Source organism: Ictalurus furcatus, chromosome 25 (genome assembly GCF_023375685.1).
Source record: "Ictalurus furcatus strain D&B chromosome 25, Billie_1.0, whole genome shotgun sequence".
Lineage (NCBI taxonomy): Eukaryota > Metazoa > Chordata > Actinopteri > Siluriformes > Ictaluridae > Ictalurus > Ictalurus furcatus.
In genome coordinates this window covers 8155813-8182550 of record NC_071279.1, presented here as the reverse complement: position 1 = coordinate 8182550, position 26738 = coordinate 8155813, and the positions used below count along the sequence as shown (strand labels likewise).

The window sequence follows — 26738 nt, the reverse complement described above, 5'->3', positions numbered from 1 at the left end:
CCCTTGAAAAAAATACTGTAGCAGAAACGATCAACATATGACGGAAATTGGTCATAATTCAATGACGACCATCTGATGCGATGATATGGTTTGTTTAAAAAAAAATGTGTAAAGACAGATTTTTAAAAAGCAATTAGACATAGAATTGTGTTTATTACATGCTTCACGTCCAAAATCCATACAATTAAGAACGAGTTGTTTTATATTGACAGCATAAACTCTTTTATAGGCTGATTCCTACTATAACGGATTTTGCTATGCCTGTATTTCAACATTTTTCATTTGTGATGTTTGGGTCGTTTTGTTTTGCGTGCTCCAGATTGACTTGCGAGACGATCCAAAGACACTGGCCCGTTTGCTTCAAATGAAGGAGAAACCACTGACATACGAGCAAGGCCTCAAGCTGGCCAGAGAGGTATGAAAATCTCATTCATCTCATCTCCAACATACCTTACCGAAGATGCATACCGACAGTCTCTGTCATGTTTGTACATGTTTTTGTGTTGTGTCTGCAGATTGGTGCGCAGTGCTACCTCGAGTGTTCAGCGCTGACCCAGAAGGGACTAAAGACAGTGTTTGACGAGGCCATCCTGACAATCTTCAGCCCCAAGAAACAGAAGAAGTGCTGTATATCATGTAGGAGCTGCTGTACTATTGCATGATCACCGCACCATGAGGCATATCACCCAGTGAACATCAGCAAACATCCTGAAACCAGTCTATTTAAGGCAGGAATGAGACACAGCCAAGTTCCTTCAATACCCAAAGAGGGGAAATGAGACACAGCCGAGGGCTTTCAGCACCTCCAGCTCTGTGTGTATTCTGCATCACCACTATTGTCATGAAAATGAGAAAATCTCACTACAGTTCCGTATTAATCATATTCTGTCCTCCAGGTTTGAGGATTTTCAGCTGTTTTCTCACATGTTCTGTCATTTCCTGGACTCGCACATACACTGACACTAAAAAAACAAGCCATGCTTCACTGAATTGGAGTGGATACAAATGAAAGCAACGTGTATATCTGCTCTGCTTACATTTAACTCCTAAGATGCAGACTGTGTGATAAAGGAGTTTCCCTTTGAGATATGGAAACTCAAAACTCTCTATATAGATGACTATATTGGTCTTTCTTTAAGCTCAATACAAGTGCCTCAGTCAACCGCAAGTCCTTCTGTTTGTGCTCACGCCAAAGACCGTTTGCTTCCTCACCTTAAGCTTTAGTCAGGGATGCAGGTCTCAGAATTGCCACAGAGCAGTTTCCCCAATTAACAGTGTAACAAAAAAAAATCTTGTTTTCCAACCATGAGTTATTTGAAGGTTCGTACATTATAAGCTTTTCAAAGGTCCGTGAATCAAACGTTGAAAAATCTATTGTCCGGTAAAGGCTGATTTCCTTGCTTTTGCCTCAGATCAATAACATGCTCTTTTCTGCAGCCGTGGTCTGAGATAGTTAATAAGGGAAATTCTCAGGAGGCTGGCCAAATCATCAAAAGGGAGCGCAGATACAGAACAGGAATGGTAGAAATGGGGATACAGCACGGTTTAGTTTCCAAGAGGGCCGTTTAAAACGAATATTTCAAACAACACTTAAACCCAATGGTGCTACGCAGTAAATTGCTCAGCCTCCTAAAACACAATTACGCAACTGAAATGTTCTCATACACAAGTATCTCTCTATAGGCTTTCATGAGAGAATCTTTCAGAAACTACTCTTTCCGTAGCAGATGTGCCAATGTCTACAGCTTAACCATAGCATTTTGTTTTCTTGCTATGGAAGTACAGGAGCCACCTGAATACCATGCTGTTTTTGTGCCATTTTCTCTCTAATCCCCACCCACTCGCTAACTTTCCCAAGAAACCGGGGAGGATGACGCTAACATGCTTCCTTTGAGAGATGTGAAAACTAACCTCCACATAACATAACATAGGAGGAAAGTGCTGTCTGCGCTGTTCTGCATACATGCCCTCACAGACGCCCTCTATTGGCTAATGTCACTATGACGGACACGGGACAGACAGTAATGCCCATCCTTCCCACCCAGAAAGCACGGACAATTATTCCTGCTTACGGATGGCTGTGGCATCATCAGGATTTGATCTCACCTTTTGATCTGTGAATTCATGAGCATCTGTGAAGAAAGTGAGACTGTGGTTTATGGTTGGTTAAATAAATTATAGGAGGTGCTTATTATTAACGTAGTGGACACACAGATTTTTGCTTCGCTGTTTTCTTGGCACACATTTTAAAAAAAAGATCAGCCACCTCATCCACCGCCAGGGCTTTTTTTGATCCAATAGAATTGCTTCTCTCTGCCTGCTTGGATTTTCTTGTTGGCACTTCTGCAATAGCGGTGCTATGAAAAGCCTCAGGGCATGAAGCAGATGCTTTTATTGTCTGCACTTTACAATTGTACATATGTCAACACATACAAGACACAAGATGTTACCAAAAGTCCACTCTGTTGTAATCTCCAACAGCAGTCCTATCCTGTTTTACTGCTCCCTTCTGCCAAATCCACCTCCTCATTTGACCTTAACTTGAAGTTCAGACACGTTCTCACATTCACTTATAGCTTTCCAGCATCTGAAATGACACCAAACACACATCTGTACTCCGTGCTGTTTAAATGCACACCTGCACTGGCAATAAAATTCCAATTGCCTTGTTGTACAGTGGTTGCTGTTAAGTGGCACCTCAGGGACTTCTGGATTGAGCCACCTCCTTGTGAAGATGAGGAGAGAGGCCCCGTACACACAGGAAGAATGAGCCTGAATCCACATGCCTTCCATGTAGCACAGAGTTAGTTTATTTTCTTCTTTACAGACACTGTGCCTTACATCATCCTATGCAACAAATTGTATACTGTAATCATACACAGAAGACCAGCATTAGCCCTGGCAACATTAATTATAACTTTATCTGTGTTCTTGTATCCTTTTTGATTTGGAATGTGGTGAGAAGTTCCTTTTTATTTGTATATGTATTGGTTTGTACATCACACATTAAGACAGCAGTTTTAGTTACTATATCACTATATCTAATAACTCTGAAACTTGGTGTATAACTGCTTTTCTTCTCAAATATATTTTATAGCTTGTCCAGATCAGGTGTGATTAAAACTTGAGAACAAACTTTCTTTAAGATGCCTTTTACATAATTCTTTTCAGCAGATTATACGGTGCCATGCTGATAGTATATAATCATAACATGCTATGACAATTTAGACATCATCCATGAGACACTAAGACTTGTAATCACGCACAGTAGTTTATCACTGTTATGAGATAGTTGTGCTGTACCAAGGAGCTGTAAATGTTTAATTTAGATTCCATGATTGGAGTGCCATCTAGCCCTTGTCGATTTAAGTTTTCAAACCATTCAAACATGGGTGAACCCATCTCTGGCAAAAATAATGTTTTTTTGTTTGTGTGTTTTTGTGAAATGCATGCTCAACCGGGTTAAGGTCTGGTGATTGATGCTGCCAAATCGAAAACCTTCTACTTTTCATCTCTGATAAAGTCCTTTGTTGAGACGGCAGTGTTTCGGGTCATTGTCCGGCTGCATGAAGTTAGATCGGATGCATTTCTCTGTAAATCGGAAGACAGAATGTTTCTGTAGACTTGTGAATTCATTCTGCTCTCTACCATCATGAAATACATCATCATGAAAGATTAGTGAACCAATTCTAGAAGCAGCCATGCAAGCCCAAGCCATGACACTACCTCCACCATGTTTCACAGATGAGCTTGTATGTTTTGGATCACAAGCAGATCCTTTCTTTCTCCACACTCTGGCCTTTCCCTCACTTTGGTAGAGGTTAATATTTGTTCCAGAACCCACCACCAGCAAAAAATAGTGGTGGTGTCGTTTTTTTTTTGTTTGTTTGTTTGTTTTTTAACAACAAGGTTTCTTTAACAATGGCTGCATTTTGCGTTTCAGTGGTTGAAGGTAAGAGGATTAAGGGTTTTATTTATTTTTTAGCATATAATTCAAATGCAAAAAATGTGTAAACTAGCATCTGTGATAATAGCATGAAGACATTGTAACGATTAGCTTTTTCTGTTTTTTTACATTTATAATCTACAATTTAGGTAAAAGGATTGTACTATCAAAAATTACATTTACTGAAAATAAAGCAGGAAAATGAGATCGCTTACTTTTCTTCTTCCCATGATCTTCAGGAAATGCAGATGATTATGTAACACGAGATATTCCAAATATTTCGTAGGGATGAACATTTTGAGACCTATAAGGTAAAATTTCCATCACCTATAAGAGACGATTCATGGAAAAGAATGATTCAAGCATTAGATATTAAATGAATTCACACATTAATATAAACAAGATTACTATTTTTGAAGTATTGTAATTATTATTATTATACAAAGGTTCAGTAGTGTAATTCTAGAGGGTTAGGACAGGCAACAACACTGTTACCTAGAGAGGTTTTATGTTTAAATGCTTTTTAAAGATTATTTATCTGAAACATGCACAGAAGTATGAAGGAGAGTGGACTTGTGTTTAAATATATTTTACCTTTACATACATATTTGTAAATGTAATATCAGTAGGACACAAATTGCATCACAAGCATGGACTAGCTCAGTAACAAAAGGCAGAGTTGATAAACACATACAACTATTAAAAACTAAATTCATATTCAAACTTTATATGTAAAATTGAAACTTATATATGCTATTTTTTGGTATATTATATGCCATCCTGAGGAGGAACGGATTTTTTTTTTAGACTAATACATAGGAGTACTACATGACCCCGGTAAGATTGTGAAAATAGCAGCATACCACCAAACCTGTACTTCCTAAGTGTATATTTACTTGCTGAAAGCTCTTAAAGACTTATGCATTTACATGCATTTCTGAACACTCAATTCTAGCACAACATAGACTATTCGATTTCATTCAAGGAGCTCAATATTTAGCAAATCTTTTAAATTCTGTGTGCTCACTGCCCTCTGCTGGTGTAAAAACTGCTTAAAAAGTGCCAAGTCACAAAGTGCAACATTTCAGTTGTCAGAACTTTCCACACCATACACAAAGCAAAGCACTGATTTGTAGGACAGTATGGTGTTCAAAGCATAACTGCTACTAGAGAAAGTCACACAGACATTAATACTGATGTAACTACAGCTTGAAATAACCTTCTAAAGCTACTTGAGAAAAGCTTTTAGACTTGTTTGTGAGGAAAACTTGAAATAAAACAGATGAAATACATTTTATCACAAAAACAGGTTTATTTAATGTCTCTATTTTTTTTTTTTTTAAATAATTAAGATTTATTCTGTTCATCAAACCCCTTCTTTTAAGTTTTAACATAAACATAGCAGGGCCATCCAAAAATAATAATAAAATCACACAAGATTGATGAAAAGGGACAGAGGCCCACAGATATAGCAATAAAAATACATCTTCCTCGCATGTAAAATCCACACCCATGATTTTAATTTGAAATAAAACAATAAAATAAAAACAAACAAGGACAGTGAGTCTTGTGAACACAACAAACTCTAACTCCAAGTGCTTTAGTCCTAACCCACTATAGTGGATGGCATTTCTGTTGAGGAATAAGACTGGATCAGCATTTAGAAATACACCACATATGCAGGCTTTCTTTCCAAACACTCCTTTAAAAATATTCTAGCTTAATCCATATTATTTTAAGAGCATCCAACCATGTTAAAGTCCAAAGACAAGAGCAAGAGACATCAGAGGTGCCTATGGCTAAGAGTCCAGGATAAGATGTTAAAACTAAAAAACGTTTCAAATACACTGAATGAAGTCCTGAACACTGCTTTACACGAAAGGAACACAGTCTTCAACGGTGTCAGTTCTTTCTTAAATTCTTCAGAAGCAGTGAACTGCCAGAATGAAATTCTCAACAGGTCTCGAAATTTTCAAGAAAATACTTCAGCGCAATGATAGCGAGCGCCGTAGCTTACTACTCACTTATCGGCGGTACCAGTGCAGGACCGACACCTGTCCATACACCGAAAGAAGTGCGATGATCACATTTTTAATAGCATGTAAAATAATGCAGGTGAAAAATGGAGATTCATGTCAACTGAATTTGTGATCACATTTTTTGTACTGGGTGAGGTTTCTGGACTCTGGTAGAGCAGTCAAACATTTACAGGACACGGCCATGAAAATGTGAGGTGAAACATCTCTCTGAGGATAAAAACAAGGAGATATGGGACAAAGAACCTCAAGACTGAATGAAGGCCTCAAGACTGCATGAATTAATGACTTGCATTATGGGGAGTCTTTGGGACCACACTCTGGTGAGACAAAAAAAATAAAAAACCTGTTCTCAAAGGCAAAGGGTTTTCAAGATACATCCCTTAATGTGGTTGATTATCTTTATTTTAAATGGCAAGGAGTGTATATAAAGTCTTCCCACCCAAGGTAAGCACACCTTGTCCTTTTCTTTTTTCTGTAGTATCACCGTCAAAGGAAATGGACTAGAAAGGGTTTTTACAGTGCTGGTGGGGGGGAGGGGGGGATTAACAAATGCAGGAGCGTACAGTAAAGTATGCAGCACAAGGAGCGTGGAGATGTGGCGTCCCTGTGGCAGAACCTTGACGTAGGGATGGAGCTACATCCACATTTAAGTGGGGATGATGCCGTCGCTGTTCTGAATTCCTCGCCTCAGCTCCAGCTCTTCCAGCTTCTGCCACAAGACCTCCCGCTCCTTCTCCTTCTTCTTTTCCCTGAGACAAGGACACAAAAAGGAAACCCAGACAGGTGTAGATTTCTTCATGCAGGTGATATTTACTTATAGTTCCACTGGAAACCAAAATGCGAGGCATCTTACCGCTGACGTTCCGATTTGTAAGTCGCGGCAAGTTCATCAAACAGGGCGCTGTTCATCTCCATGAATGCTTTTAGCACGTTGTAGATTAAAGCAGATATTGCTCTGGTGATGGAAAAAAAAAGAAGAAGAAAAAAATCTGAATATTTGAAAACATAAAAAAAAAAAAAACAAAGTCAAAGTAAACAAGGATGAAAAAAAAAAAAAACCATGAACAAACATTACACTGAATGCTTTTTGCCAACAGACTGCTTTCCACAACTGCAATCAGAGGGATTAGAGCAATGACACCATTTGATTTCATCAGGAAAACTAATGACAACTTCAGCTGAACATGAGCGGTGGGGACATGGAGGTTGGGCCAGCTATTAATTATAATTACAACACACCCACAACACGGGTGGGAGAATAAATAAATAAATAAAACAAACAAACAGCATATCTGTCCAATAATAATGCTGACATGGAAAACTAGAAGACACAAAGACGCCACTGCAATTAAGAAGTGTTAAAGAAAGGGCATCTACCAAACACTGTAAATGCAAAATTATGATTTTAAATAAATATACTGCAATTCAAAATATATGACATGTACAAAAAAAAAGGCAGGATGTATTGGGTTGCATTGTTAAACAAAACTCACACTTATCAGGGAGTTAGTGTGGATTGAAAGGTTAAAGTGGAAGCGTTATTTGTTCCATGGGACGAGAGTCAATGTATCAGAAACGCTCTGCTAACTGGCCCAAATGGTCTCCTGGATATCCAGCAATCAATGAACTGCAGGGTGAGACCCAATTCAGAGTACACTTACGGGTTCCAGTGCTCTTTGGAGATCCTATAGAGACTGGCAAACATGATGGGCAGGATGACACTGGAGTTCTCCTCTATCAGACTCATGATGTACTCGTTGTTCCAGTAATACAGGGCTCGCTCAGCCACCTGCCATGGAGAAGGAAAGGAAGACCGTTTTTGAAACTGCAGTGATTTGGAGCAGTTAGAAGGGGTTTGGCTTAACGGTATATAGTAAAATGTGTGGGTGTGTCTAAGGGTATAAAATACAGACCTGAAAGTGAGGACTGGATACACATCTGGAAATCTGCTTGAACAGAGGCTCCTGGACCTTGACAAACTGTGTTGGCTCAATCACATCTACAATCTCCTCCAGCTCACCAAGGAACATAACCTAAGAAAATAAAACGGAGTAGGCATCTTCCGTCACGGGGCAAACAACCAATCACCATGAACAAACTTGTAGCTACTCTGCAGAGTGTGATCGAGACGACAGACTAGGTTACAGCAGGGCAGATACGGCAGCAGAACACTTGTCCTCACTCCGCTCTTATCCAAGAGCTCAACACTTTACAGTTAGTGTATTTAACACAGACTTGTCTTACATAGGAGACAATCTCTCAAGAGCACTCGATAAACTTAAACTTAGGTGTTAAAACGCACCTATTATGGTTTTGAAACGTGCCAAATTTTGTTTTAAAGGTCTCATACAATATAATTACATGCATCCAAGATCAAAAAACACTGTTCATAATTTAAACTGAAGCATAACCTTTTTCCCCCCAGTTCAATGATCAGTTCTGAAGGATTCATTCTAAACTCCTCCTTTCAGAGAGCATACTCTGCTCTGATTGGTCAGATGTCCCAGTCTGTTGTGATTGGTCTACCACAGTCAGCGTGTTTCAAAAAGGAAACGCCCACTACCATAACGAGTTTCAGCTCCGTCTGTCAGCGAGCAGCCGATGAAGACCAGAGGCGGGTCTTTTGTTACCAAATTACATAGGTTAGTACAGGAAGTAAAGTCTGGAATTACAAATGACTCGTTTCAGCTGTTCAGAATCCGTTCCTTCTTTTGGGAGTCGATAACTCAGTTTGTCCTGCGCTTTGATATTTGAAACTTCGCAGACGTTTTTACATTCACAAACAGTTATATAAACACACTACGTGAAAGGTAATATTTGAAAAACTATAATAGGTGCACTTTAAAATGCTAAAAAATATTAAGATTCCCAAGTCAAAGTAAGAGACATATTTGATCAACTAACAAGAATCATGTTTCTTTTTTTAATTAAAGCATCAAATTTTCATTTACCTCTTTCTGACTGCAGGTTTTCGGCCAGAACTTTAACAAGCCTCTTATCACCTGAAAAGTTCCAAATCAAATGAGCGAGACAGGGAGGAAAAGAAAACAAAAAACAAAAAAAAAACTACTATCAAAGAGAAAGTGAGCAGGATGTCACTTACAGGTTCTGTTAGAGTGGGATCTTTCTCTAGGAATTGCACAATACAGTAGGCCAGCTGCAAGAGACAGAAATGTTGATAAGTGTGTGTGCTGGCTTAACAGCAGCAGCAGTGAAGAACTCTTACAGTCCTCCTGACTCCACTCACTGTTCTCCCTCAAGGGGATCTAGACAGTGCACTCATTTATTAAGGGTGTCCTCAATTTCACCCCTTTTGATGAAATCTGCTCAGATGCAAGTACTGAACAAACTTTTTAATAATAACAAGTCAACAATACTTGGTAAAAATCTGTCTTGAGACTGATATTCTTTCATGCTCCATAGGTCAGATCAGTAGCTTCACTTTTTAGCTCCACAGTGTGAAATAAAGCATCAAGTGTCACAAGCATGGACAAACAAACAGACAAACAAAAAACTTAACTGTAAAACAGCCAAAGCAGGCACAGGGCCCAGAATACCTGTGCATGGAAGAGGGACAGACTTCTTGCGGAGTGCAGAGGCAGTAAAACTTTTACCAGGAACTGCTTATGTTCAGCTTTCAGAGGAAGTGCAAAACCATTGATGATACTAGAAAAAAGGGGGGGGGGGATGCAGGCATGAGTCTCATTACAAAATGACAGTGTACATTCTGCACTAATATTAAAGACTAGTCAGGCATATACCTTCCCAAGATCTCCAACAGCTCAGCAACTCCATTGAAATGCTCGGTTTCATACACAAACCTTCTCCCAACAGAGATGCAGAGACAGGAGAGACATTCAAACACAGAGCAGATGTCAGCAATGCAATATTCGACATCATCTGATTTGACTCATTACTTCCAAAAAATTTTTTTTTAATATAAATAAAATTAATTAATTAAATAATTAAATAAATAAATAAATAATAAGCATTTCACTTTTCTTACCCTAGAAAAATGTTGTTGATCTGTTTGCGGATGAAAGCCCTGAGACCGAGGAACTTGCCATAAATTCTGTGCAGGACAGTCTTCAAGCAGTCCCTCTCACGAGGGTCCTCACTGTCAAATAGCTCTAGAAGCTGAGAACAAACAGAGCGAGTGTAAGGCACTTGGTTAACAGGCAGGCTTCTTTAGCAACACACACACACACACACACACACACACACACGGTAACACTGAACACAAACACAGATGAACAAAATAAACCAATATGCATTTCTATAACACACCTGTAGTACAAATTTCTGGTCAATATATTTTTTGGCAATGCTGGGCTGAAATTCCTGACTCTCCAAGAAGCGAATGAAGAACTCGTAGATGAGCTGGACAGACAGACAAGGACTGGGTAAAGTTTTCTGCCAAGGATAAACCTTTGGATAGTATAATTCAACAAATAGCACAAGAAGACCTGGGACAGTATGACGTCTGGTTGCTGTGAATAAAGTGGGGAAAAAAATGTGCCCTTGGGTCTACCTGCAAGTGGGGCCATGAGGCTTCCAACGTCGGCTCATCCTCCTCTGGGTCAAACTCATTACTGTCACTGGGAGGAAGTGTCCGGAATATGTTACAGGACACCTGAGAGAGAGAGAGAGAGAGAACCTAAGGGAAACCCTGAGGCAGTGATGCGTCTAAAGAACAACCATGTTTACCAATGAGAAATGATCAACATGACTGTAGCACCAACCATTTTGACAACCTCTGGATACGTCTGTTCAGTGAGGTAACCTCGGCTAACAGTGACATAGTCCACCAGCTCGTTCAAAGTAGAGCGCTTGTACTCCTTCATCTTGAGGTCAGACAGTGTGTCCATGAAGTCAAACAGAGTGCAGCACTGCTGCAGCTTCTTTAGAAACAACTCTGGCTGCTCTTGGGCAGACACATCTACAGGGAGAGAGTGCGTGAGATGAAAGGAGGAGAAAAACAACAGAAGTGTGCACTTTGTGTCTCTGTGCATGCATATCAGAGGATTCTATCAAATCTGCATCTTTTCCTCTTCCATGTGTTAGAAGTGAAACCCATCTCTCAACCACAAAAAAACACCGCTTCTCCTGTGTCAGAGTTTTCATTTGTCTTTTCCTTTAAGCAAAACTGAACAGAAAAAAAGGACAAATTTGCTGTTCTCCAAATAATACTATATAACCAAAAGTATGTGGACACAACCATCACAACCAGAATGTCCCATTCCAAAACCATTGGTATTAATATGGAATTTGTCCCCCACCTTTGCAGCTATGAGACTCCACTCTTCTGAGAAGGCTTTCCACTATATTCTGTAGCGTGATTGTGGGAATTTCTGCCCATTCAGATTGGGCAATGAGGACATTGGCAAACCATGGCTTCATGAAGTTCACTTTGTGCACAGGGGCACTGTCATGCAGGAACAGGTTTGGGCCCCTTATTTCCACTGAAGGGAAATATTAATGCTACATCATACAAAGGCATTCCATACAATTGTGTTAGGAACAGTTAGGAAGGCCCACATATGAGTGTGATGGTCAGAAGTGTCCACATTCCTTTGGCCATATACACAGGGTGTCCCATAAGTCTCCACACACAGGGGAAATTAATACTTTGTGATGCACCGAAATATTGGCCGAAAAAAGGCTGAGAACAGGAGTCGAAAATATATGCCACCACGCCACGCCCCTCAGTACTCAGATTTCACTATCTAGCCGATGGTTATCACGGAGATACCCGGCAAACGGCGATCGTGTCAGCGGTTTGGAAATACTTCAAAGTTTCAGATAAGGACATCAAAGTTGCAATCTGCAGTGTTTGCTCAGCGGAAATTTCAAGAGGGGTACGGTGCCGAAGCACTTCTCCACGACAGGTTTGATACACCACCTGAAACGCGAAATGCCATTCAATATGCAGAATACAACAAAACAACAATGCTTAAAAAATAAATAATTTTTTTTTTAAAAAAGTACCCCAACTAGCACGCAAACACCATCGGTCAACACAGTCTTTGAAAAGGCTAAGAAATTTGCAAATGATAGTGCCAAAGCATGTAGCATTACAGAGAAAATAATGGACTTCAGTGCCTCAGATGATCAGCCATTCTCTATTGTGGAGGACTTTGGATTTCATAGGCTCATAGAACATATTGAGCTACGTTACACACTGCCAAGCAGATGCTATTTTGCAGAAACCAGTCTACCTGAAATGTTTGACCATGTTGCAAAACACTTTCGTGAGCTTATGACCACAGACATACAAACTCGAAGTTTTACCACAGATATTTGGAGCTCAGACACAAGCCCAACTAGCATGCTTAGCTTAACAGCGCAGTGGATAGATTCTCATTTTAAATTGCAAAACATTTTGCTACACACACACACGAGTTTGTTGGGTCAAACACTGAAGCAGCGATATCTGATGCTTTAGCTACCATGCCTGACACGTGGCACATCGACAAGTTAAAAGTTCATCTGATCATCGGAGATAATGCACAGAACATGGTAAAGGCTATGGAGGACAGTGGACTCAATAGCATACCGCTGCAGTTGGCTGTGAATGAAACAGCAACAGGGAGAAAAACTGTGGGTCACTTTAAGCATTCTCCGCTTGCTTATTCCCGATTGCAAGCATTGCAAATAAAGGTGTGGGACGCCAGCCAAACGACTACAGCAAGATGAAGCAACTCGCTGGAACAGTACGTACATATATTGCAAAGTCTACTTGAACAAAAGAGTGTCCTAGCTGTTAACGTGACTGAATACGATCTGCCGGCAACTTTGAGTGCACATCAGTGGATGTTACTGGAAAATATCGTGTCTCTTCTCGCTCCATTCGAACTATTAACCAATGAAATAAGCTCAGCTACTGCGTCTGTTGCTGAAGTTATTCCCATCGTCGCAGCACTGAAGTGTCTGCTCAGAAAAGAGGCGGAAACATATCAAAAAACCTCTACTGGATGCTGTCAACACACGCTTTCTAGATACTGTGCCAACCCTCTGTATTGCACTGCAACATTACTAGATCCGTGATTTAAAGAACATTACTTTGAGGCAGAGAAAAAGCAGCCTGCAAGGGAAGTGTTAGAGGCAGAGCTGGAGGTGATGGAAGCATCTTCTGAAGGATCGACACGCAGCACAGAGCAAAGTATGCCAGAGAAACGGGCACGTGCATGTGATGAGGTGCAAACGCCCTCACTTTCTGAAACGTTTGATGGAATTCTACAGGAAAGAGCCCTGATCTACAGCAGTGCGATGACAAGCACAGCTACACCACAGCTGGAGACTTATCTAGCTGAACTTCCCATTGCCAGAAGCAACAATCCCCTTCATTACTGGCGCATGAGCGAAGAACACTTTCCATTGCTTGCATGGATTGCACTGAGGTATTTTTCTGCCCCCAGCACCAGCACAGAGAGTGAGAGTGTATTCAGCGCAGCGTCTCGTGTTCTTGATGAGAAGAGGAACCGTCTCTCCCGCCTGAAAGCTAAGCAACTTTTGTTTTTGAAAAGAAACCTGCAACTTTTGCTGAAATTGAAAGCAGTCCAATTTGCTGTGTATAACAATTACATTAAAATTCATGTAGCCCTGCAAGACGTTGCTCTTAACTAGAGGCTACATCTGGTGTTTACAGTTTGAGGTTAGTTTTAGTTCTATTGCTGCTGTTTTGCACAACATGTTTACATAAACAGAACAGAGGCCCTCTGTCATTCTGTGTTTTGTCCGTTTTTATTAAAATGATCGTGTAGCATATTTAAACTTTTTGTATTTGCAAGCTGCTAGCCTAGAGCTGCTAAGTTCATTACGTGACCGCTGTTTTGCATAATAGTTAACGTTACATTATTTGGATAATTGGATAGAAAAATCTGTTAAATTTGACTGCTACAGAACCGAATGAAGAATAATATTTCATATTGTTTTTGTTGTGGTGTGTTCATTTCAATAAAAACGTGATCATTTTATTGGTTTGTAGTTTTTCAATTCAGATTCATTAAATTCATGAAATGATTTAAAAAGTCTAATATTAAACACAATTATACAAAAAAAAACTATTTTTAAATGGGATTAAAAAATTAATTTAAAAAAATTATTCTCAGTTTCGGTTTTCGGCCAAGTGCATCCTGAATTTTCGGTTTTGGCCCAGAAGTTTCCTTTCGGTGCATCACTAAATACTTTTTAGCAAAATGTCCCCCAACATTTTTCATACTTTATATTTTATATATATATATATATATATATATATATATATATATATATATATATATATATATATATATATATATATATATTTTTTTTTTTTTTTTTTTTTTCCAAATAGGTTTTAAGAATGACAAAAGACGAATGTATTAAAACCATTCTCGTGGCTGGATCGGGAAGCTGTCGCAGTGGACTTTAACAGGAAAGCACATCACACACACCACACTGTTGTCACACTAGGAGCCAAAGTTGGGAGAGACAATATATGGCAATCATATAGAGGATGTTTTGTAAATAAAGTGAGATTTTGATACTGTATGGAGACTTCTGGGACACCCTGTAGTGTATTCTCTAAATGACTCCCATGTAGTTTTGTTCTTGGTGAACAGCTGATATCTAAACACGGTGGATTTGATACCTTTCAGTAGTGGCAGCTGCACTAGTTCGATGGGTTTGTCCTGAGATCTGAACTGAGACGAGCTCTGCGCTCGCTTCTGCTTAGCTTTCCGGACTGACTTCCTGGATAAGCCGTCCACCTTGTCTACGGATGGGGGTGTGGTGGCTGCTGAAGACATAGCCCTGAAACAGAGAAGAAAAGAAGGAAAAGAATAAAGGCAGTCCGAATTATAAGCGTTATGATAATTACTAAAAGTTTTGGGTTTTTTTTGTTTTTTTTTTTTAAACAAAGAGTTATCAGACATAACATCCATCAAAAACCTCAGCAGTGGTTTCTACTGTTTCTGCCTCAGCAAAGACTGCTGCACAACTGGGATAACAGTGTACAAACATCCAGGTACATTCAGAAGAGTACGAGACTAGGCAAGCTCACTTTTTCCCCCTGGACCACAGTCTGCCATCAGATCAAGCATTCATATCACCATAGCAACTTTATAACCTTACTTTGTATTCAAGTGGAATGGTTAATAGGCACACAAAATTGTTTTTCCAACGATCACCAATGAATGATCACCTAATGAATGATGACCAACTGATGAAAGTAAGGCCTGTGGTTTTGAGGAAGGAAAAGAAGGGGGGTGATATTGTGAAGACATACGTAATGCATGCCATGCACAAATTACGCAATTACATCGGAGAAAACACCAGAAGCTTTTTACAAGTCGGCTGTAGCTGCAATGTTTACAAGGTCAGGAATGCTTGCAGAATTAAGCTTATTACTATTCCATACTATACTCATTATTAAGTTTAAAATAAAATGACCTACAATACCCGTGCCCTGTGTTGAACAACAGCATCAAAGAAAGATGTTTTGTTGCTCTACTCCGAAGTCAGATAGCAGGTTATTAAGGTTCATACAGGATACAAAATAGGCGAAAAATAAACATTTTACGGGACGCAATACAGATGCTGTGTTTTCTGACACACATAATAGTCTGACTTGATGGCTATTGCGATAGTTGATTCCAAAGCTTAATGACTAAAACAATGTGAGGCGGTCTGATAAAACCTGTATTCTAGCCACAATGGGATAATACAGAAAGCACATACTTATAAAAGGCTATTACAATAATTTATATTGTAAACAATGACTTCTCATAATAACCTATGAACAACGTTTTTTAATAACTAAATGACAATCACAGAATGATTAGAGATCAGCTATAAGTCTATAAGCTACAATTAAAGGCTGGTATAAAGACAGTTCTCATGCTCATTATTATAATTTATTAGATATATTTTAAATTGCATGCTAATGAAATCAATAAATAGCAGCTGCTTTTAGACAAGCAGTGTGTTGGGCATCTTTCAGTCGAATTATACTGGACTCTTTAAATGCAACTCTCTCCCTCATCACTGCTGGGAGGTATCAGGTTTAAAACAGCTTTAATTCTGGGTGCAAAAGAGAAACAATTCAAGGACGCTTATATTTTTGACAGATACAATTGTAACGAGATTATCAATGTTATTCACTTCACCGGTTTTAATGTTATGGCTGATCGGTGTATACGTCATAGAAATAAGAAGTCCAGTAACACTCATAATTCAGAAGAAAGCCCACACATTGTTGATAGCACCGTAAAAAGCGTTAATAAATAGCACAGACGTCTCTCTGTACTTCTTCCACAAATGGCTGGAAGCTAAAGCACTGTTATGGTTGTTTGGAAGCATGTACTGTGTCAGACTGAAGCTGCTCCTTTTCAGGGTTGCCTCACTCTAGATAGAAGACCTAGCCCTGAGGTAAAATACTGTGCTGTTGTCTCTGTGGAAAACAGCATGCAATACAATGCCACACATGCCACACACAGGCCAGTGAAAGATAACACCCGTGGCATGTTTAAGGGAGGGCAACGTCATTAGTCTTGTGAAGCTGGGCAGATGAAGGATGGATGAGGTAGCAGCACGTTGGTCTTCCCAGTGACTGTCAGCGCTTACATAACAGCTCAGTACACATCCTCATAGGCCCGGAGGGGATTAAAGAGGTCTAGCCTGACAGGAAGTTTTCATGCTTTAGCACATTCCTCACAGTCACAAGAAGTGGAGGAAGGAACTCTTCACTGCCACATGCTTCACACACTGTAATGGGTCATTACTGGATAAAGCTGTGTGCCAAGGACATGATTTTAATAGGAGCACTGGTCCTCAATCAAACTGAAAATGTTCAGAACCAAGGTTAACAGACTGCCTGTGCTGCACCTGACTACACTTTACTGACCTTCACAGATGAAAGTTCATCACCATGCACATTTCCATTATCTTAAATTCCTACACTGGGTGTTAGCAAACAGAGATTCGGTCAACGAGCACACAAACCATGACTTATGGCAACAGTAGATTTAGTAGAATCAAAACTATCTCAAAAGAGAGACGCATATTCAGCTGGCCGAGTCCAGGAAATAATCTCTACACTAGTCTGATGGGGGCTGGAGAAGACCAAAGCCTTGATGTAAAATCAAGATAATGCTGCATTCAGAGCATGCAGTGAAACTTAGATGAAGCAACAGAAGCGGCTTTCATCTCCATGTCCAGAATTTCAAAAAGTGCATGTGACAGATAATAGAAAAAAAATAACCATTGGCTACCTCCCCATATGAGGAAAAGGGCTGTAAATGGAAACTTCAAAAACACACCTTGATGATCCTCAAACATTTTGGGAGAATGTTCTGTGGATTGAGGAGCTGAAAGTGGAACTTTTTGGAAGGGAAGGATCCCGATACATCTGACGTAAACCAAACGAACCAAAGTAGACATCATACCTACAGCCAAGCATGGTGGTGGAAGTCTGATGGTGTGGAGATGCTTTGCTGCTTCTGGGCCTGGGCAACTTGCAATAATTGAGGGAAGTCTAAAGGAGAATGTCTGGTCTTCAGTCTTTGTCATTTGAAAGTCAAGCGCAAATGGCTTATGCAGCAAGACAATGATTCAAAAGCCTAGGAGTAAGTCCACCTCTGAATGACAAAAAAAAAGAAAGAAGCTAAACTAAAGTTTTGGATTGGCCTAGTCAAAGTCCAGATTTGAACCAATCAAGATGCTGTGGCGGGACCTTAAACAGGCAGGTCATGCTCAAAAACCCTCCAATGTGGCTGAACTAAAGCAGTTCTGCAAAGAAGAGTGGGCCACATGCTCTGAAAGACTGGTCTACAGTTATCAGAAGCGTTTGGTTGCAGTTATTGCTGCTAAAGTTGACACAACCAGATTTTAAGTTTAAGGGGATCACTTTTTTTTTTGCTTCCATAAAAAAAAAAAAAACATAAAAACTTACTCAGGTTGTCTTTGTTGTATGTTGCATTTCATTTGAAGATCTAAAACAATTTAGTATAAAATATACACAAAAACACAAGAAATCAGGAACTATGTTTTCACAGCACTGCATGTCCACATGTCCTGAAAATTGTATACTGCTGTTTTTCCTCCCAAATTAAAGAAACGACCAATCTTTTCTAATGTTAATACTGCAAGTTAGGTTTCTAAGGCATCATGCATTAAACTCAGGTTTGTTAGCTTGACTATTTGATAATAAACATTGATTCTAAAACTGAGAAACACAAAATGGTAATTTCCTGTTGGGAAATGTCATCATTGACAACTCGTATATAATAAACGAAAAGTCAAACTCAGCAGGAATAAAACCACCATCAACCCATTGCTTTTACTGTCAGGACAGGATCAACCTCCAAATTTCAGTTCTGCGTTCAGGTGATTTCCATTATAGGTCCTGCACTACACACTGCCTATAAATGTAAATGCTAAAGAACAGTAGTATGATGAAACATGCTTTGACATGAAAGCAGTCATAAAAAAAATGGACTTTGATAGGCAAACAAAAGGTCAAGCAGGGAAGTTAAACTGTCTCAGAGGAATTATCATCATCTAAAACCTTCCTAGACCGAGACACCTCCGAGTAAATAAACGCCTGTAAGAAAGCTAAAAAATATCAAAATGTCATTTGGTCAAACCTACAGAGTGGTTTTCAAGACCAGAGTTTTAGAAAGACACTTTGTATTAGGAAATATGAAAGTTGTGTGAAATTCCTTCCAGACTACAGAGCTGTAGTCTAAAACCCAAAGTATAAGGCTTGCAGTGATAGTCTGTGTTCCTGGTGTTGGGGAAGCTCACCGATTACATCACAGGCCCACCACGGCACCGCCCCCACTATCGTTTTGCCTTTTTTATATAGTAATAAAAATCATTTAGATCAGTTTGAGCACGGACGCTACAATTAAAAACTGAATGAGTCTGCTCAATTCAGCATGAGCCGAATGAGTCGGAGTCACTGCACAGATCAGCAGGGGTCAGATTTCATTTAGCGCGTGACGAGAGTGAGGCGAGCTGACTGACAAAACGATGGTGGAAGATTTGGTTTCAAAAGTTCTGCGTTTAATATAAGCGAGTTTGTCATTGTACTGTTTTGTAGTGCCGCACGAGCATTCATAAGCGAATTAAAACGAGGGGGAAAAAAAAAAAAGGAGGTAAAAGCGCCAACGACATGCCAATGCCCCCTTTCAGAGCAATTTTCTTCTGGCAAGTTCTGCAGACAAGGTTACCATTTTCTATTACATTTCCCTCAGCATTTTAATAAAATTCAAAATATAACCACACTTCAGATTCGGTCCTCTTGGAAGGTTGGAAAATCTCCCGAGCGCTGAACTCTATACTAGGGCAGGTCGATAAAACGGTATCAGTATTTATCGAGGGTACACCTTTATCGGTAATGATAGAAAAAATGTTCAGTATAACGCTTGATAACATGTAAACAGACATGAAGTTTGGTTGCACGAACAACCCTCAAGTGTGCGCCGTCCCTGGATCATAAACAGCCCATCACACGCCTTTATAAAGGAGTGTGCTACAAGTGACAAGTAAACAGCCAATAACAAGTTGCGTATCTGTCTGGTTCGGTTGCGCCACCACCATGTGACATCAGAAAACACAAACAAGCGAAAAGTAGTTCAGAGCCTGCTCAGGAGAACAAAAAAAGGACGTCAGCTCGCCAGAGTACCAGTTTTTTTTTTTTTGGTTTCTTTTCGTCTGACCAACATCAGAGCACAGTTGAATGTAAGCTTTGCAAAAAAAAACAAAAAAAAACACCCGGCCACGTACGGAGAAACAAGCTGCGAGAGACTTGTAGTGCGCATGCGCAGTGCTCTGTACACGTACAGCGCGTGTGACTCGGAACAGTGGGTGAGGAAGAAATGGGACATTTTGCTGCTTTTTGTGTTTTCTGTTAAAATTTCGGCTCTGGGGAGGACAGCGAGTGTCCTCAGAGCAGGAGCTCGAATCGTCAGACGCGGACCTCAGCATGGTGTTATCAGGAAGTAAGTGTTAAAGTGGACGTTTTATACACGGCTAGGCTAAATATGCTAACAGGCTGAGCACAAACCAGAGCACCAGGAGTTCCATTCCACGCTATGTGATGTTGATTTCCTTAAAGTTTGTCTTGATCGTTTTATGTTTACACTTTTACATTGCACACATGTTGTAACATTTTACTTAAGTTCAAGAGTTTCTTTAACACTTCTTTATTTAATCTTCATATAATATAAGAGAAGATATTTGTTTAAATTCTATTTTGTTTTTGACTGTTAAAGCTAAAGTTATTTGCTGTTTGCCAACCTTTTTTTCTACCAGTCTTTGTTTAAAAAAAGATTAAAATTTATCAATACTAAATGATAAACATTACATCATGACATTTTTTTTAGCTCTACCGCCCAGCCCTACTTTATAGTCAAATATAAAAGCCTGTTGAAATGCCTTGTAGATAAGAGAGTTCAGGGAAAATGACCAGATTGGTTCGAGCTGCCAGGAAGGATACAGTAACACAATAATGCACAAAACATCGAACCGGGAGGTCAATGGGCTATAAGACTACATCAGGTTCCACTCCTGTCAATCGAGTAGCGGAACATGTGGCTATCATGGGTATCACCCCTTCCAGACAGTTGAAGATTAGAAAAGGAGGAGAGGAAAGAAAAAAAAATAATCACCTGGTCTTTTTCCAGTCATCAACTGTCCAGTTTCAGGGAGTCTGTGCCCATGATAGCCTCACCCTGGCTTGGATTATTTTCATCTAACAACTCAGTCTATCATGTTTCATACTTTATTCAATGACCACTTACCAAGGTTCTTTAAATTAAATATTTGAGCAGCACTGCTGGAACACAGGACTTAAAAGTTTCACATGAGGCATAAGAATTCAACCTGATCTCTGTAGGTCTGTGACTGCCTGCAATTACTGACTGCATTTCTTACAAATAGAGATCATGATTAAAGCAAGCTGAACTAAAAACCAGGTAAACACGTACAATCGACATGGCCAAATAAACAACTACCCTGCGAAAACAACTGCAGCTGAAGAACACATGATTTCACCGGCGCTGGTTATCTTTTCTTATGCATTAAAAGGTTATTAGGTATCTGAACACAGAGTTCATCATTTGTTATCAGTCCAAACCCGAAGATCTCAGCTAGCTAAAAGTCTCACACCTTTCAGCAGCAAGCTAGCCAGATAACGCTAGTGTACTCGCTAAAACACAAGCACTTACTGAAGGAGAAAGGACTCTTTCAATCTTACAACCCAGATAAAAGGCCAATGAAATGAGCATGTGCAAATGAGGTCTCTGTTAACAGGGTATTACTGGTTTGATTATCAATCATCAAATTAAAGAAACAGTAAGACTGAATCCAAATGATGTGTTCACTCACTGACACGGAAATGCATGCGCGAACGCAGTATTTTATCATAAAAATAGTTAACACACAAATTGATTCATTTATTGAGGAGTTGGAGTGTGTTATATGAAGCATGCTGTGGTATGCTACACTACTTCATTTAGACTAAAACCCCTCTGAGGGGAAACGGCAGAGCACAGAGTAAACAGTACAGACTCCGCCTCTAAAATATAGGAACGCCTTACACTGCACTACGCTGCTGGCCCCATAACATTACACGTGTTTTCATGAGAGTAAAATTGGGATTTGTAATCATTTGTGTGCGGAATATGAGAAACAAAGGAAACACGATGTACTTGGATGAACCATGCTTATTAATAACTGTGTACAGAGTTCTCCTACCTTTTCCTGTTTTCTACCTGCATCACACATTCGTGATCAAATTCAGCTATTTTTCCTGTTCTATCAGAAAACAGTATTTCATGATATTTTGGCCAAAACGTCTAATTTGTATGAAAACTTGATGGGATAAAAATGACTGAACACGGTCTCAAATGAATGAAAAACTCTATTCGGATCGAATTTGTTTATCAGGCTGTAATATTTTTTATTTTATTTTTTTTTATTCAATTACACGTTTCCCTAATGATAAAACTCAAATCCAGACAGTGATAAAATTAGCACTGGAGGAGTGAGTTTCCGGCGAGTTGTATTTTTTATGAACCTGGATGTTTGCGGATGTTCATGCCGTCAGTTCCTTAAATATCTAATGTTAAATGTTGATAAATTAACTGGAGATGACGACCAGTTAGAAAATAAACAAATTATTCACAGCATTAGTTTATCAGCATTCAACATTAGATATTTAAGGAACTGGCAGAGATAAAACTAGTCATTATTTATAGAAAACGAAATGTTGACGATAACGCGCATATTTGAATATAAAATAATGCATTAAACGGCCCCTTTAATCAGCCGGTAGGATTTTGCTTTTTTCTTAACGATTTAATTTTTTCCTCCTCCAGAAAAACCTTTCCCTGGTAGGCAGTGTAGTGGAGGTTTTACCACCAAGACCAAGTGGTCGAGTACCACTTTGAAAGCATCCAATTTTCGCTTCGTATTTTACAAAGTGCTTAATATCTGGCGAAAGGTCACTGCTTTTTCCAACGTGAGGGTACATATGCACAGAAAATCACAGAGGTGTATCTGGATGGGACTAAAATTATCAGTAGACCACCAAGTTTGGGGAAAACAGTAAGTAACTTGGCCTGTAACGTTCTCAGAAACCGACGAGAAGAGAAAAACACTTACTGTTTTTGATCGTGGGGTGGTGGGGGGGGGGGGAAGTGGGGGGGGTAAGATGACAGAGTGACACCTGTAAAACAGGAATTTAGCCAAGGACCCTTTGTGAATTTCGTCCTGCTTGAATACGAGACAACCGACAGATATTTATGCTTTTCTTTTAAGTCTGTCTGACTGGAATTGAACAAATTATGGCTTGAAATGCAGGAAAAACAGGTTACAAATACCTGTAACCTTTTGTTCATCTGGTTTGACAAACACTTAATAATATTCTCAGGCTGTGACAAATAATCCAGTAAATGCCAATAATGTTGTATCACAGTTAGTGACCTGATATTTAATTAAGCCCAGATAAGTGTTTTTGGTACAAGATTTTATAAATAATCATTGATAGAGTAAACAATTATCAAAATGATCATTAGTCATAGCCATCCAAATCACACATATCTGCTGACATAAATGCAGAAACAAACTGACTAAAAGTGCATGGACAGGTTTAGTGCTTTAGAGATGATGCGAATTTTTCTTAGGTGGCCAACACTGAACACACAAACTCCTCTTGCCCAAGTGAGAATACACATCAGCTCCAAAATATTTACTGGTATGGGTTCAAAATAAAGGTTAATTTTATATATGTGCAGACAGCTCAGCGAACTTCTCAGAACTTTATCGTTAACATTTAACACAGAGCATTAAAACACCACCATCACTTTTAGTGTGTGAAAGTCTATATTTGTTAGCCAGCCTGCACCTCTACTTTGAGCAAACCACTTTCTTTAATATTCCCTCATTATTTGCACATTTCATGACTGATATCAATGACCACAAATCCCACTGTACACTACTTGCAATAAGTAAAAACATAAGCTAATATTATATTCTGAATTTCACTTCACAATTGGAAAAAACACAAAAAAAAGGTTTACATCAGGTAAGACCAGGACTTTTTTAAAGCACACCCATTATGGTTATGAAACATGCCTAATTTTGTTTTAAAGGTCTCATACAATAGATTTACATGCATCCAAGATCAAAAAACACTTTAACGTGCTCATAATTTAAAGATGTCAGACATTTTCCAAAAGGAAACGCCCACTACCATAAGTTTCAGCTGTTTGTTCGCAGCCAATGAAGACCAGAGGCGGGGCTTTTAGTTACAAACCTACATAGGTTAGTACAGGAAGTACGTCGGGAATTACTGACAACTCGCTTCAGCTGTTCGGAATCGGTTCCTTCTTTTGGGAATCAATAACTCCGTTTGTTGTGCGCGTCCATATTTTAAACTTCGCAGACGTTAATACATTCACAAACAGCTACATACACACACTACATGAAAGGTAATTTGAAAAACCATAATAGGAGCACTTCAAATTCCTCCACAGGCCCTTGACCTGCATTACATAAGATAAGGAACAGCCGAGCATACTCAAAAACTTTACAGTAAACTATTACAGTGCATGAAGCATTAGGGTACATAGACTGAAATCTGAGCTAAACTCTAAATAATTATTCTCAGACACACAAATATATATATTATATATACACACACACACGATAGAGAAGTACATGTTTACTCTAAAATACCAAGTCACCTTTTTTCAGAAACACATTGCTAATGCACTTTCTTCAGGAATTACACAACAGGATCTGAAGTAACATAAGGAGGGAGATGTAGATCCCAGGCCCTTGCAGTGCACATTACATGGAGATGTTGAACACAGTGTAACAGGTCTGTACAGTCTGTATGGAGCCTGCTGACTTGCTCACAATCACACCTGACTGAGAGTTTGGACTGGAAGGCTGTCTAGACAGAGAGTTTAACCACTAACCAAGATCACATTTTAAACCTCAAAACACGGAGCTTTAAAAAGGTTTTACATATTTACCTCAAACCGTCAGCTTTCCAATCCTACTGGCTAGATACCAGAAACGTGTGAAGGGTGGTGTAGCTAGCGTTGCTGTGAATGCCTGCTAGCTTTACCTTAGAGAACTAGCACGCTATTTACAAAAAATTCTTAAATTAAGATTTAAAAAAAAAATCCAGCTAGATAGTAAATATACAGACAGCGCAAACGTAATAACCGTCGTGTAGATATTGTGATGAATGCAAAGCGCAGAGGAGATTGTGTTTGCGCTAAGCGACCAGCTAGCTACCAGTCGACCTGAGCGTGTCTCAGCATAGCTAGCGAGCAGGTTAGCCCGCTTGTATAAACTAATCCCTCTGCTACCGTCCCAGCCAGGCTGCGTGAAGCCACATTCGGCTGCGGTCCCCCGAGCGAGTTAACGAAAACGGAATAAAGTGACCGGCTACATCTCCCAGTATTCTAACCTTAACGCCAGAATACGCTTCTAATAATAATAATAATAATAATAATAATTATTATTAATGGTCACAGTTTTTTTCTTGTAATATCTATCGGTTTATAAAAACCGAACGCTAACAAGCTACCGTCCGAAGTTATTTTTTTTTCCTGCCTCAAAACAGAACACGGCAATGAGCTTGATTTTTTTTTTTTTTTTTTTAATAAAGTGAGTACCTAACGATTGGTTAGTGTGGAAAATCTCAGTGTAATGGTTGGTCGAAATTACTGCCAATCTTCTTGTGGCAGGGTAGACACGCCCACAAAAGTGAAACTTCGGTGACGTAGACAGCTATCAGGTTAGGCTGCGTGTGTTTCTAAACGAAGCAGAGTGGAGCAGAAATGCCCGGATGTTGAGGAATGTCACAGGTCCGAGTAGCTACTGAGGAAGACTGTCAAATATTTACCAAGTCGCTGAAAAGCACAACAATTATTTTAGCGATTAGGCTGCTCAGGATTTGATCCGAGGGATTTTATCTCCCTTTCAGCACGAAATCTTTGAACACAAGGTTGCATAACATTCTTTACACACAATAGTAATCATCTCACTTTAGTCAAGTGATTTCTTTCCACTGACTTACAGTTTGATTAGTCTCATGGGAGGACGTTTATATATATATATATATATATATATATATATATATATATATATATATATACATATATATATATATATATATATATCAGATGTTTATCCTGTACAATTACAGCAAACGATCATTTATAAATATATATAGCTTTTTGTATTCAAGACTGTTTTGATGAGGAAATTCTCATAAAATAAGTTATTACTATTTCAAGAATGGAACCTAAGAATAAAACTATTACTGATATATATATCACCACAAGGTGGCGATATTATTATTATTATTATTATTATTATTATTATTATTAATCCATTTTCTATACGCTTATCCTACAAGGTCACGGGGAACCTGGAGCCTATCCCCGGGAGCATGCGGCACAAGGCGGGGTACAGCCTGGACGGTATAGTGCCAATCCATCACAGGGCACAATCACATACACATTCACACACCCGTTCATACACTACAGACACTTTGGACATGCCAATCATCCTACCATGCATGTCTTTGGACTGAGGGAGGAAACCGGAGTACCCGGAGGAAACCCCTGCAGCATGGGAAGAACATGCAAACTCCGCACACACACAGGAATCAAACCCCTCAAACCTTGGAGGTGTGAGGCGAACGTGCTAACCACTAAGCCACCGTGTGCCCTATTATTATTATTATTATTATTATTATTATTATTACACACACAACATATGTCTATGTTTATAAATTCATATGTATTTAAGTAGTTAAGTATATAGTATATAAGTATGTAAATGGTAAATGGTGCATTTATATAGCGCTTTTAACCAAAGCGCTTTACACTGTGTCTAATTCACCCATTCACACACACACTCACACACCAGTGGTTGCAGAGCTGCCAAGCAAGGAACTAACTTGCCATCGGGAGCAACTTGGGGTTCAGTGTCTTGCCCAAGGACACTTTGGCATGTGGAGTCATGTGGGTCGGGAATCCCACCACCAACCCTACGATTAGTGGACAACCACTCTACCACCTGAGCCACAGCCGCCCCATAGTATAGTGTATACTATGTAACTATACACAAACTATATGTAATTTATATTGAATCATTACAGGTACAGGTAGGTTTGCCATAACACACCGTTCAGTATTGAAAAGAAGGTTTTTGGACATCACTCTGTTTGAAACATAAAGACTGCC

At 39.3% G+C, this 26738-nt stretch overlaps 2 protein-coding genes across 2 annotated transcripts in view; one reads left to right on the top strand and one right to left on the bottom strand.

Annotated features, from left to right (window-relative positions):
- Positions 1 to 4151, top strand: part of rhoj (ras homolog family member J) — a 32777-nt gene extending 28626 nt beyond the window's left edge. Inside the window, exons 4-5 of the mRNA XM_053614784.1 lie at positions 320 to 415; positions 516 to 4151. Of these exons, the coding sequence (XP_053470759.1) occupies positions 320 to 415; positions 516 to 662 (243 nt within the window). The 3' untranslated portion in view covers positions 663 to 4151. The remainder of the gene's footprint in view (positions 1 to 319; positions 416 to 515) is intronic.
- Positions 4152 to 5127: 976 nt separating this feature from the next.
- On the bottom strand, positions 5128 to 25114 carry ppp2r5ea (protein phosphatase 2, regulatory subunit B', epsilon isoform a). Its single transcript, XM_053614783.1, has 14 exons — positions 24510 to 25114; positions 14615 to 14775; positions 10728 to 10924; positions 10517 to 10618; positions 10273 to 10365; positions 9992 to 10122; positions 9747 to 9806; positions 9543 to 9651; positions 9089 to 9142; positions 8937 to 8987; positions 7899 to 8018; positions 7647 to 7774; positions 6839 to 6940; positions 5128 to 6734 (listed from the first exon to the last, which is right to left on the bottom strand). The coding sequence occupies exons 2-14, from the start codon at positions 14769 to 14771 to the stop codon at positions 6632 to 6634; spliced, it is 1407 nt and encodes a 468-aa protein (XP_053470758.1). The 5' UTR covers positions 14772 to 14775; positions 24510 to 25114; the 3' UTR covers positions 5128 to 6631.
- Positions 25115 to 26738: the final 1624 nt, after the last annotated feature.

Coding starts and splice junctions, on each gene's coding strand:
- ppp2r5ea (XM_053614783.1), bottom strand. CDS start 14,771: ATGTCTTCAGCAGCCACCACACCCCCATCCGTAGACAAGGTGGACGGC. Junction 10,619..10,727: donor ATCCAGAGGTTGTCAAAATG/GTTGGTGCTACA, acceptor TCTCTCTCTCAG/GTGTCCTGTAACATATTCCG. Junction 9,143..9,542: donor TGTCCCTCTTCCATGCACAG/GTATTCTGGGCC, acceptor TGTCTCTTGCAG/CTGGCCTACTGTATTGTGCA.